The sequence below is a fragment of the Helicoverpa zea genome, chromosome 17 (assembly GCF_022581195.2).
Source record: "Helicoverpa zea isolate HzStark_Cry1AcR chromosome 17, ilHelZeax1.1, whole genome shotgun sequence".
NCBI classification, from domain to species: Eukaryota; Metazoa; Arthropoda; class Insecta; order Lepidoptera; family Noctuidae; genus Helicoverpa; species Helicoverpa zea.
The window spans coordinates 8,907,272-8,927,452 of record NC_061468.1 but is presented as its reverse complement, the minus strand read 5'-3'; the positions used below and the strand labels follow the sequence as shown (position 1 = coordinate 8,927,452).

General features: G+C 36.9%; 3 protein-coding genes across 6 annotated transcripts; 2 read left to right on the top strand and 1 right to left on the bottom strand.

Moving 5' to 3' along the window:
- Positions 1-50: 50 nt before the first annotated feature.
- On the top strand, positions 51-840 carry LOC124638141 (bis(5'-nucleosyl)-tetraphosphatase [asymmetrical]). Its single transcript, XM_047175020.1, has 3 exons — positions 51-305; positions 381-466; positions 538-840. Exons 1-3 carry the CDS (start codon positions 194-196, stop codon positions 763-765), a joined length of 426 nt encoding a protein of 141 aa, XP_047030976.1. The 5' UTR covers positions 51-193; the 3' UTR covers positions 766-840.
- Positions 841-1,700: 860 nt separating this feature from the next.
- LOC124638140 (D-aspartate oxidase) lies at positions 1,701-4,219 on the bottom strand. Of its 3 annotated transcripts, XR_006985341.1 has the most exons (3): positions 3,011-3,588; positions 1,794-2,916; positions 1,701-1,728 (listed from the first exon to the last, which is right to left on the bottom strand). XR_006985341.1 is itself a non-coding variant. In XM_047175019.1 (2 exons), the coding sequence occupies exon 2, from the start codon at positions 2,884-2,886 to the stop codon at positions 1,876-1,878; it is 1,011 nt and encodes a 336-aa protein (XP_047030975.1). In that variant the 5' UTR covers positions 2,887-2,916; positions 4,142-4,219; the 3' UTR covers positions 1,701-1,875. The 3 variants fall into 3 exon arrangements, 2 of the variants coding, with proteins under 2 accessions (XP_047030975.1, XP_047030974.1); XM_047175019.1 differs by lacking the exon at positions 3,011-3,588 and adding an exon at positions 4,142-4,219 and having other exon boundaries at positions 1,701-2,916; XM_047175018.1 differs by having other exon boundaries at positions 1,701-2,916; positions 3,011-3,589.
- A 137-nt stretch (positions 4,220-4,356) lies between these two features.
- Positions 4,357-19,484, top strand: LOC124638233. Of its 2 annotated transcripts, XM_047175132.1 has the most exons (21): positions 4,357-4,576; positions 4,892-5,018; positions 5,391-5,500; positions 6,332-6,506; positions 8,085-8,213; positions 8,548-8,815; positions 9,106-9,272; positions 9,764-9,969; positions 10,483-10,633; positions 11,187-11,318; positions 11,771-11,907; positions 12,420-12,446; positions 12,526-12,690; positions 13,139-13,346; positions 13,820-13,963; positions 14,304-14,931; positions 15,195-15,475; positions 15,975-16,147; positions 16,681-16,818; positions 17,401-17,488; positions 17,977-19,484. In XM_047175132.1, exons 1-21 carry the CDS (start codon positions 4,464-4,466, stop codon positions 18,328-18,330), a joined length of 3,921 nt encoding a protein of 1,306 aa, XP_047031088.1. In that variant the 5' UTR covers positions 4,357-4,463; the 3' UTR covers positions 18,331-19,484. The 2 variants fall into 2 exon arrangements, with proteins under 2 accessions (XP_047031088.1, XP_047031089.1); XM_047175133.1 differs by lacking the exon at positions 4,357-4,576 and having other exon boundaries at positions 5,000-5,018; positions 5,395-5,500.
- The last annotated feature ends 697 nt before the right edge of the window (positions 19,485-20,181 follow it).

Below are 20,181 nucleotides of genomic sequence, written 5' to 3'. Positions count from 1 at the left end.
AAATGCACCAAACAGCCGGTGAGGTGACATTGCATGACACATGATGATGACAGTTGGCATGTCAGTTGTCATTTGTCAAGTACATGTTTACATTTTCTATCGGTTTCTTTTATTAAATTAAAATTGTATTTTTTTGTTAAAATATTTTAATGTTAATGGGATTATACTAACCATTTACCTCTGATTACTCACAATGTCTGCAAAGCGAGCTGCCGGTTTAGTTATCTTCAGGAATGTGAATCAGGCAGTACAGTTTCTAATGTTACAAACTTCCTATGGGGAACATCATTGGACTCCACCTAAGGGTAAGTGGAAAGTAAGTGTAAAGGTAATAAGAATTCCTGAACTTGTTTTTGTTATAAAATATAAACATGTTCCAGGCCATGTAGATCCTGGCGAGTCCGACTGGATAACAGCTTTGAGAGAGACTAAAGAAGAGGCCGGCTTATCAGAAGAACATTTAGAAGTAAGACCAAAAGTATTATAAAACACCTACACTTTGAAACAATTAACATATAAAATTAAATAACTTTACAGATTTACAAAGATGTGTCAAAAACACTGAACTACAATGTAAATGGTAAGCCAAAGGTGGTTGTGTACTGGCTGGCAAAATTACGTGATCCAGAGACAAAAGTTCAGCTGTCTGATGAGCATCAAAATCTTAAATGGCTTCCTTTGAAAGAGGCACAGGATATATCTGGCTACGAAGACATGAAACAACTTTTGACTGATTTTAATGAAAAGGCAAAGTTGTTACTGTAAATACTGTTCCTATGATGTTATCTTGATAAGTGGTAGTTTATATTTAAGAAGTTAAATAAGTAAATCATTGTTTTATTGGTCAGAGTAAAATTTCCTTATTCACAATGTTTAATCCATGGACATATTATACTCACCAATGAATAGTTTAGATATGTATAAACTACAATTGAAGAAAAACAATATACCTATAACAATGCCATTTCAAAATAGATCTTCAAGTTGTTTCTGTTCACTGACATACAATGGTTTCTATAGTTAGTCACATTCACATACCCAGTTAGGGTAATACACTCCTCCCATAGACCCATTTACGCCCCTCCTATGTTATGCTCCCTTATCTTTCTCCAATGTCGTTTTGTTCCCTTATGTACTACCCCCATAAATACTACCCTATATACCCCTCATTTACTACATCTATGTACTCCTCTATATACTGCCTTATATCCCCCTTTGTACTCCCTCACATAGATTAATAGATACCTGATTTTACTAAAAGTGCCTCAGCCCACAACCTGCTTTAAGGGCTGGATTAGCCCCTGTAGGCTCAGATCAACCTGTAGGTATAGGATTTGTTCCTGACTACATTTTTTCGACCCGTACAACTAAAAACGTGTACATACGATAAAAAATACGGCAGTGAGTGACCATAAAAAGTACTTAAAATTCTTTAACTCTATTAATAAGTAGGTACTTATCTGCCAGGCAACTTTTTTTTCAACATAAGTAGGATGTTTATAATAAGTAGTGGAATCCTTATAAACGAGAGTTAAAGGAACCGGTTTAAAAGTAGGTACACAAGGTACACATCTAAAGGTGTGGCCCCATGTGATTAATTTTATTGCCTTCTAAATTATTTTTTACGTTTTACTACTCATTTGGAGGTTTGTATTTACTTCAGTTTATAGTAGTCACACCGAAAATAAATAAAACAACAATTTTATCGTAGCATATCTTGTTTTGTGTACTACATAGATTTACTTAGGTACCTACATTAATTTCGTCGTAAATAACGACTGCTTATAAGATTATCTTAAACTTCAGAGTTGTGTAGAAAGATTATATTATTGCATCAATAATAGCTTAAATACGCGCAGGGGGTATATTATCTGATTACAATTTGTTTCTTACATTACTACGTAAGAAATCGATACCTAAATCGACAGCATTCATTGCTGTCCCAGGGGCAGTCATGACTCCGTAGCCGCCGTGTCCGTAGCAGTGCACGACCTTCACACCATCAATAAGCTCGGGTTCAACACGAACGGGCAGTCTGTGGGGCCTTAATCCGACCTTATGTGCGAGAACTTCAGCGTTTTTCAAGCTCGGGAGAAATTCACAACAACGCTCCATTATGGCCGCCGCATCGTATTTGCAGTAATTCAAATTGTAACTGTCATATCCCCTCACACCACCCAATGTAACCACCCCGTTAAGCCCCGGAATGATGTACGTATCATAGTCGCCATACATGGCATGTTTTACCCATGGCGCCTTAACTTTTATCACTTGACCTCTTATGGGCACTAGATCATGATCATTACATAAATATCTTGCACCTAACCCTGAACAATTAAACACGAGGTCGTAATTAGACAATGACTTAAAACTTTCTACCTTCTTGTTCAACAGTTGCCCGCCTCTTTCGACGATTATTTTCTCCGTCCACGGCAAATAATTTCCGCATTCTAATTTCAGTGTTGAAAAGTAGGATCCGAATTTGGTGCTTTTAGGAGCGAGTTTTAATTCCTCGTCGGTAACCGCTCGATATAGCGGCACAATGTCTTCAATTAGATGATTTCTAGTTACGTGATAATTTTCGCTTGAGAATATGTATGTGCCTATAGGCATAACACCAATTCGTTCAGCATCTGGTGTTTTAAGAATATCTTGGAAGAACTCCCACGAGTCCTTCAGCCACTTCTTCGTGATTTCTTTTGTAGGTCCTTTGAAACTAGTTCCGGGTCTATAGATGCCTGCGGCAATGTGACTTGTGGTATCGTCTGTGAATTTATCGGCGAGTATGGTTATCTTCACATCTTTGAGTTGGTCTTGCAGTAATTTTGCCACTGTTATGCCTACCACTCCTGCTCCCACCACCGCTACATTTGGCTGGTCAGGCATCTTTATAGAAGTCGACCGCTTCTTGAGTAACTGCAATAAAATAATAAGAAATTACACTTAAATTACACTGTTTGTTTACAAAAGTATCTTATCTTAATTATAAAAACATATTAAAAATACGTACCCAAATAAGTATTCCGTAACAACAATTACAGCGCTAATAAGTCGCGATTGCAAAAATAAATATTAAAGCTCTGCGTCAAAAACTCGCGCGAATTACGCCGAACGTAAACACTAACTGGGCTTAATTATTCGGCGCCAGCTCCATAAATTGGCGTCATGACAAATATATATAGGCACACGTGGCAATGTGTGCCAACAACAAAGCAAGTGCTCGGCAGAACTTTCCTGATAAGTGATAACAAATAAATTATTGCATAACTGCGCAGCGGCTTAGCGTCATTATTACAATTGCATCAGAGACTAAAGCCCATTAAAGCCTTAACTATCTATTGATATGTCATTAAGTAATTGATGTAATATACTCTTACGATATTGATAGGTATCGGTTATGATGATCGTATCTAATCAGACGTGTAATGATGCGGCAAATAGTGTTTTAATGTTATCGGGCATTTAAGCTACTGCGGTTTATTTACACACGCGCCCTGACAACACTGTTTTCATCAACAATCGCGTTAGTGACCTTCAAAACCTAACTGGGTGGCGTTTGTTCCCCAATTCCATGGCATCAGGTTCAAAATAATATTTGATCGTCATTTGTTATGCAACCTATCCATCCTTTTTTGATCTCAGATAAAACAAAATACCCAAAGGTAGTCGAAGTATTGATTAATAATTTCGCAACTAAGACACCGATCACATCTTAATTTTGAAGACGTGATAAGGAGAAATACAATTTAATAGATAGGTTTACTATCAAAACTACTACCTATTGGTTACTATCAAATATCAAGGCCACTCACAAATCAACTTCAATTGGATTGGTGAATGTAAGTTAGAATAAAATTACTTGTAGCTTGGTTTCACAAAAGCAGGAACATGCATTTCGTTTGATACATGACTCTTCGATTATATAATGCTGCTGTTGTTCTCAAATCAAAATATTCTTAAATATTTCTGTAAAAGTTCTAATTTGATTATCAAATTAAAAGCCATGAGCCACTCAGGGAAATTAGAAAAAAAGAGAATGTGTGTAGGGAAAAGATATTTCGAGAACTCAATAATGAGAAGACTAAAAAATACCTAAAATTGTGAAAACTTTACAATTAGTGCTTTGAACATCAATTCATACTTAAATTGTATCAGCCAGTGTATTTTATGTCCTGCAACATAGCTACGGCTCGGCGCGGAGGAGTGCGGCGCGTGATAGCGTAAAAAGTTCTGCTTCTATTAGGTTCTGTATATTATGTATTCTGTGGTTTACTGTGGTTGTCTATGGATTTCGTGTTGACTTTTAAATTGACAATGTCAATGTCAGTCATTATTGTTATGAATTATTATGAAATTGTTGTCAACTTTTCGTTAGTACGTCTTGCTTTTTTGTCTTGAATTTATTCGAAATTTCTATGATAATTTAACTAAAAATACCAAAAATTTATGCACAGTGAGATAATATGAACAATAAAGAAAAATCTGGTAAATCTGCAACAGTTGGAAGTAATGATTGCAGCATGGAAAATATTTCTGCAAAGGTTAAAGGAAAGAATCGCGGGAAGAAACGAAAACGGTATCATATTTCATTTTATATTTATTAAAGTTGAGACCAGGGATGTGTGATACATAACATTATTTAAAATTTGTTCAAAGTAAGAAACCAATTTACCGAAAATGAGTCTCGTGCGAAATAGTATTCTTAAAGTAAATATTGACCTTTTTAATGGAATAGCACGCCCCTGTTCCTTATTTTGCGCTGAGTAATTTCTACGAATAGTACATTCGAATAAAAGTATAAATATTGCGGTGTACAGCATTCCAAAGATTTAATTTGATTGCACTTAGCCTGTAAGCCTACTTTTGAGGATATTACTTTTTAACATTTCAGTCGTAACAGTGGGAGCAGTGAACCTGAGGATGTTCTTCCAGATAACTCTGCAGAGGTTGATAGGAACCTCCATGCTTCTGCAATTAAGAATAATCTAGATGAAACTAGTGTCAGAAAAATTATAAAGGTATACTATCATATTTGGCTTTAGGTTATGCTTGAATTCATTCAGTTTATTTTATGGACTCAATGAAAACTCTATTGCCTCTTCGAAAGACATCTCCAGAGCTCTTCATTACACACAAAAGTTTACAATATAATCAGCATTAGAGATTGTAAATTTCAATGTATAAGTGAACTTGAATTGTTTTTGTTATGGCTATCATGTCAAGTTGAGTATTGCAGACTGCTGTACCAGTGTCATGCAAAGAAGGGACTACTAGTTCATTAATTTGTGAGACATTAGTTTGCTCTACATCAAAATATGTTACACGCAGACCTTCAAATAATATCTAGTATCATACATACATTTTTCTATAGCTTTGAGGAATTGTTTCAGAAAGTGGTGACAAATGACCGTGTATTGGCACTTGTCAAGATGCGGGAGGAAGAAGACTCGGGGCCTGATGAGGACAGTCTTAGGCCTAAACTAACAAGAGCAAAAGTTAAGTAAGTAGGTCTATGATGCGACAATAACACCACATTCTACTCATTTCTCATCTATATATATAAAAATGAAACCCGCATTCCGTTGTCACAACATTACATGAAAACGGCTTGATGGATTTGGCTGAAAATTAGAGGGGAGGTAACTTAGACCCAGGAGAAGGTTTTAGGATAGTTTTTGACACCATTCGGCTACGGGACGCGGGTGAAACCGTGGGCGAAAGCTAGTACTGTTATATACAACATGTAACTTAATTAACGCACATCCTGAAATTAGTTTGTTCAGAAACGTTTACTGAATCGATTTATATCATTTTTAATATAGGTAATTTTTTTCCCCAAAAATAATTAAAGCTACGGAAATTATTGTCATATTAACCCTGTACAGTCAAAACAAATTGAAATAGACCGTAACTCAAAGTAATAAGACTTTGTGTATTGTCGGCTTTTTCCGTAGTTTCGTTATGTTGTGTCGAGTAGAGCGGCGCGCGGCGCGATATTTGCGTGCGTAGTAGTATGACCAAAAAGTTCTCCAGGAATTGGTATAACTAATTTAGTAAATAACAATGCATATACATGTTAAATTAAAAATTCAGTGTATGTATTATGATTATAACATAATATTCTAATTGGGGTGTTTGAGGGTGTGCGTTAATTACGTTACATGTTGTATATAGAGATACAGATACTGCAACAGGCAATAAGTAATCTTAGCCATATAAAAATGTTTAGTTCTGAAATTTTCCACTGAACTTGTTTCGTTAATTATATACACCACATACCAGAGCCAACAATTGACTTCGATCTTATAAGCCTCTTAAAAATATTTTCCAGGGAGTTAATGAAAGTATCTCCAAAGACCACAGCTTGGAATCTAGAGAAATTGGAGCTGACTCCCATCAATCATATCCCGGTGAAGACCCGGCCTGAAGTGAAGGCTCTGATAGCTCAAGAGTTGCCGGAAGACGAAGATGATGACGAGTATGAACCAACTCATGATGATGTCCCTGTGAGTTTTGATTTTGTAAAGAAGATGGATCAAAATTGCCCCACGTCCTATAACAATGTGACGTATCTCAAAAAAAAGATAAAAATGTTTAAAAAAATATGGCATACTCTCTAATTTATTTTTTTTACACCTTCATACGAAAAAAATGCTTTAAAAATTGTTCAGGCGCTGTTATGAAAACATCGTTCATAGGACTATTTATAGACTATTTTATTAAATTATTTTTTTGTTTGATAGGGTTTACCTCACAGGTGGTCCCATAATCATCAGGTCAGGATCTGATGATGGAAACCCTGAGAAATCCAGGGCAACTTTTGAAAGTTGTAGGCATGCGCAAGATAAAAACTTGACTATAAGGTGTATGTCTTATAACAATATGCAACAGTAAAGGTTTGGAGCTGACCTGATGATGGAGACGAAAGAAGGTCGAGGGAACTCGACAACCGAATATGTAAACTAGCTCGTGTTTGGGTTCATATTATTTGTATTGAATAGACCTTTGCAACAGTGAAGGTTTGGAGCTGACCCGACGATGGAGACCAGAGAAGGTCGAGGGAACTCGACAACAAAATATTTAAACTACCTCAGAAGTCGGTGTCTAATGGATGTACCTAAGTTTATTTCCCCACCGACTTCTAGGCCGATGTTCTTAAGACTAGTTTTTTTTGCTTTTCAGTGTTTTTGGAAGTTTTTTTTTTATTTTTGGCTTTTCAGTGACAAGCACAGTTGTCACTATCCGCATAAGTGGAAAGTTCTTATCAATACAAAAATTATGAGCCCAAATACGAGCTAGTTTACATATTCGGTTGTCGAGTTCCCTCGACCTTCTTTCGTCTCCATCATCAGGTCAGCTCCAAACCTTTACTGTTGCATATTGTTATAAGACATACACCTTATAGTCAAGTTTTTATCCTGCGCATGCCTACAACTTTCAAAAGTTGCCCTGGATTTCTCAGGGTTTCCATCATCAGATCCTGACCTGATGATTATGAGACCACCTGTGAGGTATACCCTATCAAACAAAAAAAAAAATAATTTAATAAAATAGTCTATAAATAGTCCTATGAACGATGTTTTCATAACAGCGCCTGAACAATTTTTAAAGCATTTTTTTCGTATGAAGGTGTAAAAAAAATGAATTAGAGAGTATGCCATATTTTTTTAAACATTTTTATCTTTTTTTTGAGATACGTCACGTTGTTATAGGACGTGGGGCAATTTTGTATGGATTGTGATCCGTCTTCTTTTTTTGATCTGTATCTACTACCCCAATAGGAAAATATAAGTTTTGTAAGCCATCTTTCATCATCATCATATCAGCCAATTGCATTTAGTGCTGAACATAGGACTCCCCAAGGAATAACAACCATCCTGACATATTTAGTATACTATAAAAGCCATATTGTATTTCAAATTATCTTGTTGAGACAAAATATGGAGCCTAAATGACTGACTGTGCAAAAGGCAACTGTTTTGAATAATCTTGTCATATAAATCAATTTCTAAATACCTCTAAAATTAACCAGAATATTATAAAAGAAAACAATGCCTGATTAAATATGTTTTGGTTCTATTCAGAGTGATGATGACCAAGGCTTAGAGTCGTGCAGTGACCTGGACTCGCAGCCCAGGACTCCGGCCACTCCTCACAGCCAGCACTCCGTCAGTCCTAAAGTTGTTAAAGATGGACCTTTCAAAGTGCCACAGGTAAGTTAATATATATTATGTGAGGGTTTTATATCACAGTAAGTAGCCTTTTCTAATGGTTTTACTCACGTCATTAAACATAATTGCATAGCACATTTTATTCCCTTATGATATTTATGTACTCCATTATTTACTACCCCTATATTCCCTTCTGTACTTCCCCTGTTATTTTCCTTAGCCATTATACATTTAAAGCTTAACATAAAAACGAACTGGTATTTTATTTGTTAATGTGAAGAAAAATTCTATGATTCCAAAACTCAGAAACATTTCCATTACATAAATATAATTTTCGCCAAATATCAAGTTCATAATACAATCTCTCATACAACAGGATATAGCGACGCCCGCGCGCAGAAAACTGGACCTTGAAGAGGAGGCCACAATAGCCCTTCGCACTCGGTCCAAACTAAGTCTATCATCGACCTCCATAGAGCATATAGAGAGTACCTTCGTACCTCCCGATGATATACCAATGCCGGATGTCGATGATCTGTGGAACGAGTTCCTGAACGAGTGCCTGAATCCGGCTTCTACTTCGAAGAATGAGGATGATGATGAAGCGGATCCAGAGTATAATGTGGCGGCTGATCCTGATGCGCGTGAGTTACTTTCTTTTTGATATTTATAGAATGAAAAAAAAACTGACACACACAAGACAAATAGGGTAAATATGGATAAAAAAATTGAGTTCTTTTTTAATAGTAATTCTTCCACATTGACTCCTGTTTGCACACACACATTTCGAATGCGAGGCGAGGCGGGAGTTAGTTTAGTTAGCAACTTCTCCGAGTTTTTACTAATGTTTTGATACTTGACAAATATCCTGTTATAAAGCATAATTTTCAGACTCTTCTTTATTATTTTTCGTAATTATTAATTCTACTTGCAGACGATGAAGACGAGGAAGCTCTAGGCAACAGCATAATAAAGATATCTAAGAAGGAACTGAATGATCTGGTGACGGAGTTGTTCAACATCATGCCCGAGGCTGCGGCTGACGAGGCTGAGGCTGATAGCCTCGCCAACAGTGTGCTTACTGATAACAGTAGACAAGAGGTACGTATAATAGATAGTGTGCTCACTGATAACAGTCGACAAGAGGTCTGTATAATAAAGATATCTAAGAAGGAATTGAATGATCTGGTGACTGAGTTGTTCAACATCATGCCCGAGGCTGCGGCTGACGAGGCTGAGGCTGACAGTCTCGCCAACAGTGTGCTCACTGATAACAGTCGACAAGAGGTATGTGATAATGTCTTCCTATCGGCCACGGCGACTATTCTCATATTAGGAGATCAGCCAACTGCGCAGGACCTATTATACTGCACAAGCATTTGCACAGACACAGGTGCACTCTCTATTCCTTCACTCTCATTTCCCGATGGGATGACGATCAGACAGGTCTGTACCTACTGAGGAATAAGAATTTTAAATATGTATTCAGTTTAATGTGTGATGAAAGGCAATCACATTTCAACTACTGACAGCCAATGTCAGATCGCATTTTAAACCGATAAAAACAAAACGAAATACATATTATTTTCCAGGTATCAACTCATTGGGAAGGCAAACAGGAAGTTCTGTCAGACGAGGAGAACGGCCCCAGAACTACACAGAAGCTATCAGACAGAATTACATTTGAGAAGACGAATTACTCTCGAGTGTCTGTCGGGAAGAGTGAACCGCAGGAGAGTGACACACCAGTGACAAGGGAAGGGAAGACTGTGGATAAACCTCAGAAAATAGCGCCTAAGTTAGTGGGATTATTTTCTTTTTTTTTCTAGCTTGTACTGTGTAGTTTTCTAGTCGCGCAGAAACCAATTTTTTAAGTTTTTATCCGATCTATGTAGGTATCCGTTTTGTGGTATGTGGGTGTCAATATGATGTAATGGCCTATCTGTCCGGATTCTTTCGACTAAGATGACCGCACTATTTATAAGCTGAATGGCATTTACGGTTCCCGCCAAACTTGATGGCTACTCCCAACCATATTCCACGCATGTGGGCCATACCCGCTGCGCACTTCTCTCGCCCAATAGTACAGTTTGCAATTCGCAGCATTATTCTGAGACGCCATGAAATTTGGCGAGAACTATATTTCATTGAGCGATTGTATCAACGTTAATCTCTACACTTGCTTAAAATGGGTTGTTAATTACAGACTTTCTAGTCCAGATTTTCTCAAGATGTTTTCCTTAACCTATAATCAGTAATTAGTGTTTATTTATAATTATTTTTTAACCATTGGTGTCGGTTACATTCCCAGGAAGTCTTCAGTAGTGAAAGTGTTCGTAGAAGAGCAGGAGGCCCCGACGCCCGCCTCGCTGGACGGCGCCCCGCCCCTCATACAGAAGCACGTCAAGCCGGCGCAGAACAGTACAGAGTACGTGCTTATTGAAGTACAGGATGCTGCTTGTGTGAGTTACCTTTGTTACTTTATCGACGTTCCCAATATTTGATCTATCTCTGGTTTGGTTACTAGGGATAGAATTTTGATTTTAGCCTGATATAAGTCATATTAATATCTCTAGTAATCAGAACAACAAATTAATCGTCTGCCTAGCTCGTCTACCTTTTACGACCATCTTCACGATTGTATGACCGCACGCAAGTAAATTGGAAAATCTACAAGTTCTATTTATAATGTGTCCGATTAACAAAAGGATCTAGTTAACATAGGAATGAAAAATATTATTACCTAATAAAATAAAATTTCCGCATATAAATCACAATATATCGACAATGGACAACTTTTGTAAAATATGTAAAAAAGTTACATTATACAAAAGTTAAATAAGTTGTATTTTAGTTGTTATTAAAAATGCATATTTGTAACCTTTTCTTCTGCTGTGCCCTACAGGGTTCATATTGATTCTAGACTGTAAAATGTACCAGCTGTACCTACAACTTATGGAATGCTAATAAAGAATTGAGTATTTGTTGACGTTGGCAACATTGTTCTCCCCGCAGGTGTTGCCAGAGCAAGTGCTGTTGCTACAGCAGCAGCTAAGGCAGCACGTGCAGCTAGCGACGGGGTGTTTCCTGCAGCTGTGCGTGCACCCTGTACACTGGAGCTTCGCGCACAAGTATAAGGAGTATATTGTAAGTTGAGTTTAGTATTTTAGGTATATATGGTTGAGTTTAGTTTAGTATTGTATGGTGATACTTCTGATGGTTGTTTTTCTTCCGCGTATACTATTTCGAAATAATAAAAAATAAATTGAAAAAACGAACTATGTATTTATTAAAATAGTTAATAAGTAGTAACTTAAACAAATTATAGTTTGCTGTTATTAAATCAACAAGAAACCAATTCATCTTTTTGATAACATCTGGACCGAATTATAAGAAGAAGCGGGCACAAGCTACAGCAACGTTTCTCGTCCCCCGAACACCTGCATTTTGGCGACGCTACTTTCTTAGGAGATTTCCGTAATGAAATTTCCACTCGTCATTTTGCTCTCCGTGGTTGATGCACTTAAAAGATTCAACATTTTTTGCCAATTTTCTTTAATTATAATAAGGACATGTTCAATGTTCTGTCATGTTTTCAGGAGACATTCTGTAAGATAGTGGCAGATAACCCTCAGTCGGTAGCCAACGTGTGTAACCTACAACCAGCCATGGAGCTGATCACCACGTGGCAGGACACCGTCAGTGCAGACACTCCTGAGAACCAAGCTATGATACAGTGAGTCTAATATTTATTAACCCGCCCCACCTTCGCACGGGATATCAGTATTTCCCCACTATTTAATGAATGTTACTATACATATAAACCTTCCTCTTCAATCAGTCTATCTATAAAAAACCACATCAAAATTCATTGCGTAGTTTTAAAAGACTTAAGCATATATAGGGATAGGATAAAGGGACAGAGAAAACAACTTTGTTTTATACTATGTAGTGATACTAGATCCCGCCTGGTTAAGGTTTCTTGGTGACATTTACTGTGGGTTTCAGTAACCGGTCTATCCGTTGTTTTGCGATTACAGATTGAAAGACATCATTTATATGAAGCTAATGTCAAGATTTAAGAAATTAAATCAGCAGTTAGACTTAAAATCAAAATGTATAGTTCAGTAATAAGTGGATAATGTTGCTATTTGTATGTTGTTTTCTTAGTAAGATCATATTGAATCTTATTGCTTTTTGTATCCTAAATATATAAATTGGTCTGATTTTGTTTTTATCTATTTTCAGGTTCATTCAAAAAGAGACTGACAGATGGTAAGTACAAGACACATAATGTAAATGCCTAAATAAACACATCTTTATTCATATAAATAATAAATAAATAAATACACAGCAATCGGCGCTACGTCCACAAGAACTTGTACGTGGGCGAGTTCCACGAGACGTTCCTGAAGGTGGTGGCCAACAGCGCCGTGTTCTTGTACCCGTACCTGCTGCCCGCCATGCCCTTCCGCGGAGACCATCCCAGGAGGTTCTGCTATCTGTACTCTGAGGACCAGTGAGTCGAGTTTATTTACTTGTATTATCTACACTAATGCAATAAAAAAGGAACAAAAAATGTTTCTTTCTTTGTACCCTAAAAGCTCCGAAACTACTGAGTCAATTTGAAAAAACTGTCATTGTTGCAAATCTAGACTGTCCCGGAGAAATACAAGCCATATATGGTCCGAGTACGGGAAGAAGTTGAGACCGCGGATGAAGTCAAGTTTGGAAATGACCCTGTTGATATATAATTTGCTCTCTATCTCGAGAAACAAACGGTATATTGTACTTAACTTTGCGGGTTGATGGTTAAGGCGCGTTTGCTATGGGCATGAATGTGCTGAACTTTAGAAGAGACACTCATGAACCAGGCTACATCTATCTTCAATTATCAATTCTATTAACTTATTTAAGAAACCTACTTAAACTATACCCATACTAAAACCAAACATACAACTCCACAGACTAATAGCCCTAGGCATGGACGAGTTCTGGCGCTACGTGAACGACAACGCGGACATCTTCAAGCCGAACAACGGCTCCGCTCACTGGGGCCTGACGCTGACCATGCAGCTCGTCACCAAGCACATGTTCCCCTGGATGCCGCCCTCCGTGCTGCACAGTCACGTGCAGAAGGTCAGGAAGCATGGAGACAAGGATAATCCCATTAATGTAAGTGTTCACTCTGTACATATTCTAGCATACTCTAGCATGGAACTGCAGAGCCACGGTCACGCGCACTGAGGACTGACGCTGACTTAAGAAGATAAGAATTTGATCTGATGATTGAGACGACGAGAGTCGAGGGAACTCCTGAAAAGTTTGTAGCACCTCGTGTTTATACTTGTTTAATCATATTGATGACAACTTTTCGATGATGGCATGACGTTACGCGTATGTTATCTATGCCTCTTTAGTACATTGGTGGCAAATCAAACGCAACATAAATGACACACCCTTTTCTACAGCAATTTAAAGACTAATCCTATACTTTGTGCTTTTTGAAGTCGTTTTTACTGTTTGGAATCAATAACTAAATAATTTTGCATACATCACTTGTGAAGTCCTGATTCTTGACCCAGATATTAAATACCCCGTGTTTCAGTGATCACCATCTTCTATCTAATATGATCTTTACATTTCAGAAATACTTGGAAACCCGCTCAGTGCCGCCGTTGAAACACAAGCTGTTACCCTTCAACCCTCGCATGACGCTGTACGAGCAGCCCGAGCACGAGGTGCCCAGGATCTGGCTGCGCTACCTCGCCAAGACCAGCAAGCGGTTCCGGGTTAGTTATACAGTCAAAACATATAGTGTATACATATTTCAAAATCCCCATTTTGACATATATATCCCCTATTTGATGGACTCTATTTTGATTAGGGCTGGTAGCGAAAATGAAAGAATAAATTATGTATTTTTTATATTTTTAACATATCAGTTACATTTTTTTTAATAGGTGCCAAATGCATGTAATTTTGTAAACCTCCACAATTCTCATTGAATATGTTTCCATCATCCATTTTACAAAGTTGTACATGGGCCGATGATGTACCCCTACATTTCTCACACTACAAGATAAGCTCAAAGTTTTAAAAAATAACTAATTAAAATTCCTCTCTTTCCAGAGTTACCTAATGAAACGGACCCAAAAAACGGGCGTTCCAGCAGAGGGAGTCGACATAGAGTTTGGGCAAGCCGTCACCGCGCCCACCAAGCCGCCGCTACCCATCGACATCATCAAGCGACGCACGCAACCTAACGCAGACAAACTCGACATACAACTCGCTACCACCACACAAGCAAATAACAACGCATACAAACTCGTGGAAACCAGCACAGGAGCATATCTAGTACCATTCACTATGACCGTAGACTCTAATACAGCCCCCATTACAACCTCCACAGAAATCCCAAAAACCAAAGACAAACCAGAGACAACGAAAACTATAGAGAAAATATATGACCCACATTGTACCTGCTGTGTGTTGTTAAGAAAAATTTGCACGAAAGGACAAAAGTTAATAAGTGATTACTTCAGTGAAAAGAAAGAGGTTATGTGTTTTTGTGCCGTCAAAAGGTACCCGAAGGTATCGAATAGGTTAAAATTGTTAGTTAGTAATTATAAGAATAGTTATATGTCGTCGTTAGAGGCGCTTCAGAGTAAGATAAAAATTTTGAAGAATAATAAGAAAAATGTGAGACTGAATAGTATAAGTCAAAGTGATACTAGCATTAGTGAATTAGAAGATATTGGTAAGTGTTTTTTACTTATTTTTATTTCTTATACTAATCTGTCTAATATTGAAACACCACAAAATTTTAAAGATTACTAAGAACATCATTAAATCTTTGTCACACTTGAGTTTTTTTTTTAAGTAGAACCTAAAGTAAAGTTTGAGTATTTCTAGTAATATTAACACCCACAAAAATATAACTTTTCTTCAACGTGGCCGTTAAAATCCTGTTATTACTTTACAGCCTCAAAAATCAAATTCTCAACTCCATTTTCTTTCCAGCATTTGTAACGAAGTTCCACCTAAAACTCCTTGCGCGGACATCCACAAGAACATGCAACACAATAAAAAACAAGATATTAGTCCTCCTTTCTAACTTCAATCCTTACGAGCACGATCCTTTAAAGCTGGCAACACAGCTGGAGAAGGAACTCGGTCATAGATGCATAGACTTGTACAAGGAGTTCCTATGCTTGCTGAATCCGGAACAAGCGGATAAATTGGAAGTGTTCAGAGATTATTTTATTAGAAACTGTATGGCGGATTTGGTTTTGAAAGTTGAGGTATGTTAATGTGGTTGTTATTTGTTGTAAGTTTTTTGATTGTCTTGTATTTTTTGATGTTATGGTGATTTTAATCTATCTATATATATATTGATTTCTGATCGGGATTAAATAATATTAATATAACGCGATAAAATCCGTAAAAGTAGTTTTATTTAACTATCTATATATATATAAAAATGAAACCCGCTTTCCGTTGTCACGAAATAACATGAAAACGGCTTGACCGATTTGGCTGAAAATTAGAGGGGAGGTAACTTAGACCCGGGAGAAGGTTTTAGGATAGTTTTTGTCACCATCCGGCTACGGGACGCGGGTGAAACCGCGGGCGAAAGCTAGTATTTTATACATATCAGTGCAGCAGTTAAAGTTGCCTATAAATATGTTTCCTTGTGATCGTTTTGTATAATCAGCGTCTGGTTTTCAAAGAAAAGAATTCATTGCAATTCTAAAACCCTAAACTAAAAAAAAATATTTAATAATAAAACTGTTTTTTCAGGAGCAAGTACCAAAAGAGAAAAGACTTCCAATCTTAGAAGCATTACACAAGGTGTACAGTAAAAACTTGGCGACAGCGTGTGAGATCTGCACGGACATACTGTCCGCGCTGCAGGACTACCCCAACCTCGCCCGACATGTGCACTCACTCTTCCCGCATCGGGTAGAGACGCGGTAAGAGATTGTAGTACTATAGACGCGATATATATGTAGCGAGAATTATTCATATTTTATGTAAAACTGCCAAATAGATGTTGATGAAACTCTGCATTATCAGAAAAACATCATGATCTTCTGCTTTTGCTGTGGCTGTTTATTGGTTTCTGTGAACCGGTTGTATCAGAGAAAAAGGGTTTACAACTGCCTATCGTGACCTCCTCAACCCAGTTACCCAAGTACATAATCCAATACCCGTAGACGATCTGCTGAGACTGCATTAGTCAGGCAGATCCTGAAAAATAATGTGGAGTTCTAGGAAAAAATAAGTGTCTCTTCTAAGACGGATAAAATACCCATAGCCAAATTCGATTTAAGATATCGATAGCTTCCGTCGATGGTTTCACTCGCAAAGCAGCAGGGTTGCTTCTAGACAAAGGATTTGCTTGCTATCTTACCACCCACTGCCCAGTTTGCAGTCTCTCAAGCAGCATGATTGTAATAATGATAACCTTTCCTTCCATAACGCCAAATCATTTTATTCTACTTAGATCGGAGCGAACACCAGCGTCTGCCCAAGATCCACCGCAGCCAACGGAGATACCCTCAGAATTGTCGTTGTGCAACAACACAACTGTCATGCCACTGTCTGACACTGTCACGGACTATGAGGCGGATCAGTCTATGAGGTACGAAGCAATAATATTGAGAGTCCAAAAAACTAAAAAACACGCTTTTAGCATGCACAGTTTTTTTGGATTAATTGAATTTGTAATTACGTTTCTTAGCCAGCCATGTTTTGTCATCAGAACTCAGAGCGTGTGCAAAATTTTATCCTAATCGAAGACCAGGAAGTTTTTCAAATTAAGACTCCCAAGATTTTCTTACATACATTATAACAATATTTTTTGTTATTTATACAGTATCTAGTCTATCTAGAGTTCTCATCAAATAATTTTGCATTTCCAAAGTTAGCAATTTAACTATTTATTGTGAATGTGTAGGTATCTTCGGTTATACTGGAAGCTGACCCCAACATAGTTGGGAAAGGGCTCGGGAGATGATGAAGTGTGGCTAACTTCGGACAAGCAAAGCTAAAACGAGTTTAATTATTGCCCTAGCTAGATGGTATTGCATGTTTTTTACTATCATCAGTAGTTAAAAATGGCAAAAATGGCGTAGAAAATTGGACAGAAGTGTTGTCTGTTCCGACTCAAATCTATTAATAATAATAGTTGATTGATGTTGAAAATACGTGTTTGTCTTTCCAGTGAGGATGAAGAAATGATCGAAAATAACGCTGAAGCTCTTGTTCCCGAACCGGAGCCTAATATAGAGGAAGACGCTCCTATTAAAACTGTAAGTATTTGTGTCTTCCATGTAACAAAAATTGCACTATTATAATAGATTAGATTTCAGATTCATAAAATACGCAAAAATAAAAAATGAATTTTTCAAACAAAGTACATAGAATAAAAATGTGCGAAAATTAGAAAACCATATAGAATCAGTCATTCATTACAATCAACTGAAATACTCCCTTGAAAACTGACAGCTGTCAACTGGTCAAAACATTCAATACTCCTAACTTTATCTCTACTTTATACATGATGTTGTAAATTATGAAAACGAAAAATGACTCCTGTGGCCAAACCACTGAATTGATTAGGTTATTATTTTTACAATTAGCTGTAGAATATCATAAAGTATATGTGATAGGATTTAATGTAATTAAGTACGACACACCCGATATAAATATTGTTAGCCTCTTGGACGACATAATAACACTTTGGAAATTATTGGACTGTAAAATAAACTGCTGATCAAAATATAACTTTTATTTACAGGAAAACATATCAATAGAGTACACAACGCCGACATCAGAAAATAACAACATATCTATGGTGATCACAGTTAGCAAGAGCGAAGTCAACGACTTCAGCGAGAGTTCCAACTCCTCACTACGAATCATGTTCGAAGATGAAATAGTTAAAATAGAAACACCCGAATGGAAAAGAGACGAAGATAAACTTATTCTAGAAGTGTTAAAAGAACATTTAAGTCCAGAAGAACGACAAGACAAGACTATTCTAGAAACTATTTATGATAAAAATATTGTTGGCATGATTGCTGATAGCTTGACCGATAAGTCTAAGGAGGATATTGAAACTCGTGTCATGTATTTACTGCAAATATGTTGATATTTTACCCGACTGCGCTAAATAGGAGGGTAATGAGTTCATCAGTCGATGTATATATGTGGGATTGTACCTTTGAGGTATTATTTCGAATTTTAGATAGTATATGTGAATGTCATAGAAAGCATTTTTTGTAAGAATCAAATGGTTGAATTTGGGTGAAATGAAATCAACAAACTACATCAGGTATCATTGAATTGATTGTTGTAACTTCAAGGGAACTTAATTATTTATTGTCTCAGTGTCTTTGGCTTTTGATTAAGATTTATATAAATTGTACTCATGTTTTAATGTTTCGACTTATTTCCTTTATGAATCCTTCGATATTAGATGTATAGTAATACTTCTTGCCGAGATAAGAACGTCAGTAACACGTTAGTATTTTAATTTCTTGACTCTTGATTAATAAAGGGGAATGCCGATTTTAGGCCTTGCAATGCCCAAGAAATTTAATTTAGTAAAAAAAAATATGTAAATTTTACGTATTTAACTCTTCTATTCACGACGCGATATATCTCAGTAACATAATATTGAAACGATACAACGAAATAAACAGACATTTGCTAGCTTGCCAATTTAAAATCCGGAAAAAATAAAGATTTCTGTCAGTTGACAATAATAGAAATGTCATTGCACTACTTTGTTTGCATTTGCATCTTAGTGATTCGCTGCGTGTATTTTGCTATAAAAATCGACGTTTTTGACCATGAATACTGACTCTGGCGATTCTCCTATACCTGACGACCACGGCCTGAATATGGATTCCGCTCTTGCTGAAAATGAGAAAGTTTTCAATAACTTTTTAATACTTATATAGGGCACATTAAAAAAAACCTTGTAATTTGAAAACTCCAACTATTTTCAATATTTTTTCTTTTATCAATATATTATTTGTGGGGCATACTAATAGAAACAATCGATGTCACTTGTGGGCACTCAGGGCCTAAATAACTATGGCGGCTTGGCATCCTCCTTTGTAATATTTTTATAACTGTCAAATATTGCTCCCTTTCTTAACTACAAATAAAAATTATTAGAAACAAATTATGTAGTCTCAATATTTTAATGATTGTTAGATCCAGTTTGGATCCGGAAAAAGTTCTATATTTATATTACTACATATGTACATAAATGATCTAATAAAACTATGACTCATATTTGTATTTTTATTTATTTTGTGTTAGTGACCTAGCAACACTACGGTGCCTTCTATTCCGAAAACAACCGCTACATGTAAAACTGGAAATCACCAGATATACGTGGTTGGTAACCCATCCTCACATTTCAAAATGACGTGTAGGTTGTAACTATCCTTTGTTGCTGTCTTGCTGTGCACTGTGGATCGCTCAAGCGCAAATATACCTATGATTAGCATGACTTGACGGCCTGCATCATCGCCATTCTTCGACGAACGCAAAGGGTGATGGCCGTCAGTCGTCCGCGCGTATCGCAGGATTTCTAACGAGGCAGCTCGCGTCCTGGGACCCGATTCTCCTAAGTTAATAATGTCAAAATCGAATAGAAATCGAATCGCAATATGATCGCAATAGCAGTTTTAACCATATCGGGCATTCTGCTACTAATAAAAGACCAATCGTATTCGATTGACGTTTGATTGGTGTGCGATTGGTCTGCTATTTTGGTGATTTTGGTCTATACGGTAGTTTGCTGTACAATCATTTTGCAATCGTAAATCATTTGCAGACAAAATGATTCATTATTGAATGACAGAAAAGGATAAAAACGTTTATTTCAAAGAAAAAATAGCAGAATAGGCATAGGCTTCAATCGTAATCGAGTCGGGATTGGATCTCAGTCGAATCGAGTCGAACGTGAATCGTATGTCGCTTAAGT

Excerpts from the sequence above, each read along its gene's own strand:
- LOC124638141 (XM_047175020.1), top strand. The coding sequence starts at position 194 with ATGTCTGCAAAGCGAGCTGCCGGTTTAGTTATCTTCAGGAATGTGAAT. Across the intron at positions 306-380 it reads TCATTGGACTCCACCTAAGG|GCCATGTAGATCCTGGCGAG; the intron begins GTAAGTGGAAAG and ends AACATGTTCCAG. Across the intron at positions 467-537 it reads TATCAGAAGAACATTTAGAA|ATTTACAAAGATGTGTCAAA; the intron begins GTAAGACCAAAA and ends ATAACTTTACAG.
- LOC124638233 (XM_047175132.1), top strand. The coding sequence starts at position 4,464 with ATGAACAATAAAGAAAAATCTGGTAAATCTGCAACAGTTGGAAGTAAT. Across the intron at positions 6,507-8,084 it reads CAACTCATGATGATGTCCCT|AGTGATGATGACCAAGGCTT; the intron begins GTGAGTTTTGAT and ends GGTTCTATTCAG. Across the intron at positions 15,476-15,974 it reads ATTTGGTTTTGAAAGTTGAG|GAGCAAGTACCAAAAGAGAA; the intron begins GTATGTTAATGT and ends CTGTTTTTTCAG.
- LOC124638140 (XM_047175019.1), bottom strand. The coding sequence starts at position 2,886 with ATGCCTGACCAGCCAAATGTAGCGGTGGTGGGAGCAGGAGTGGTAGGC.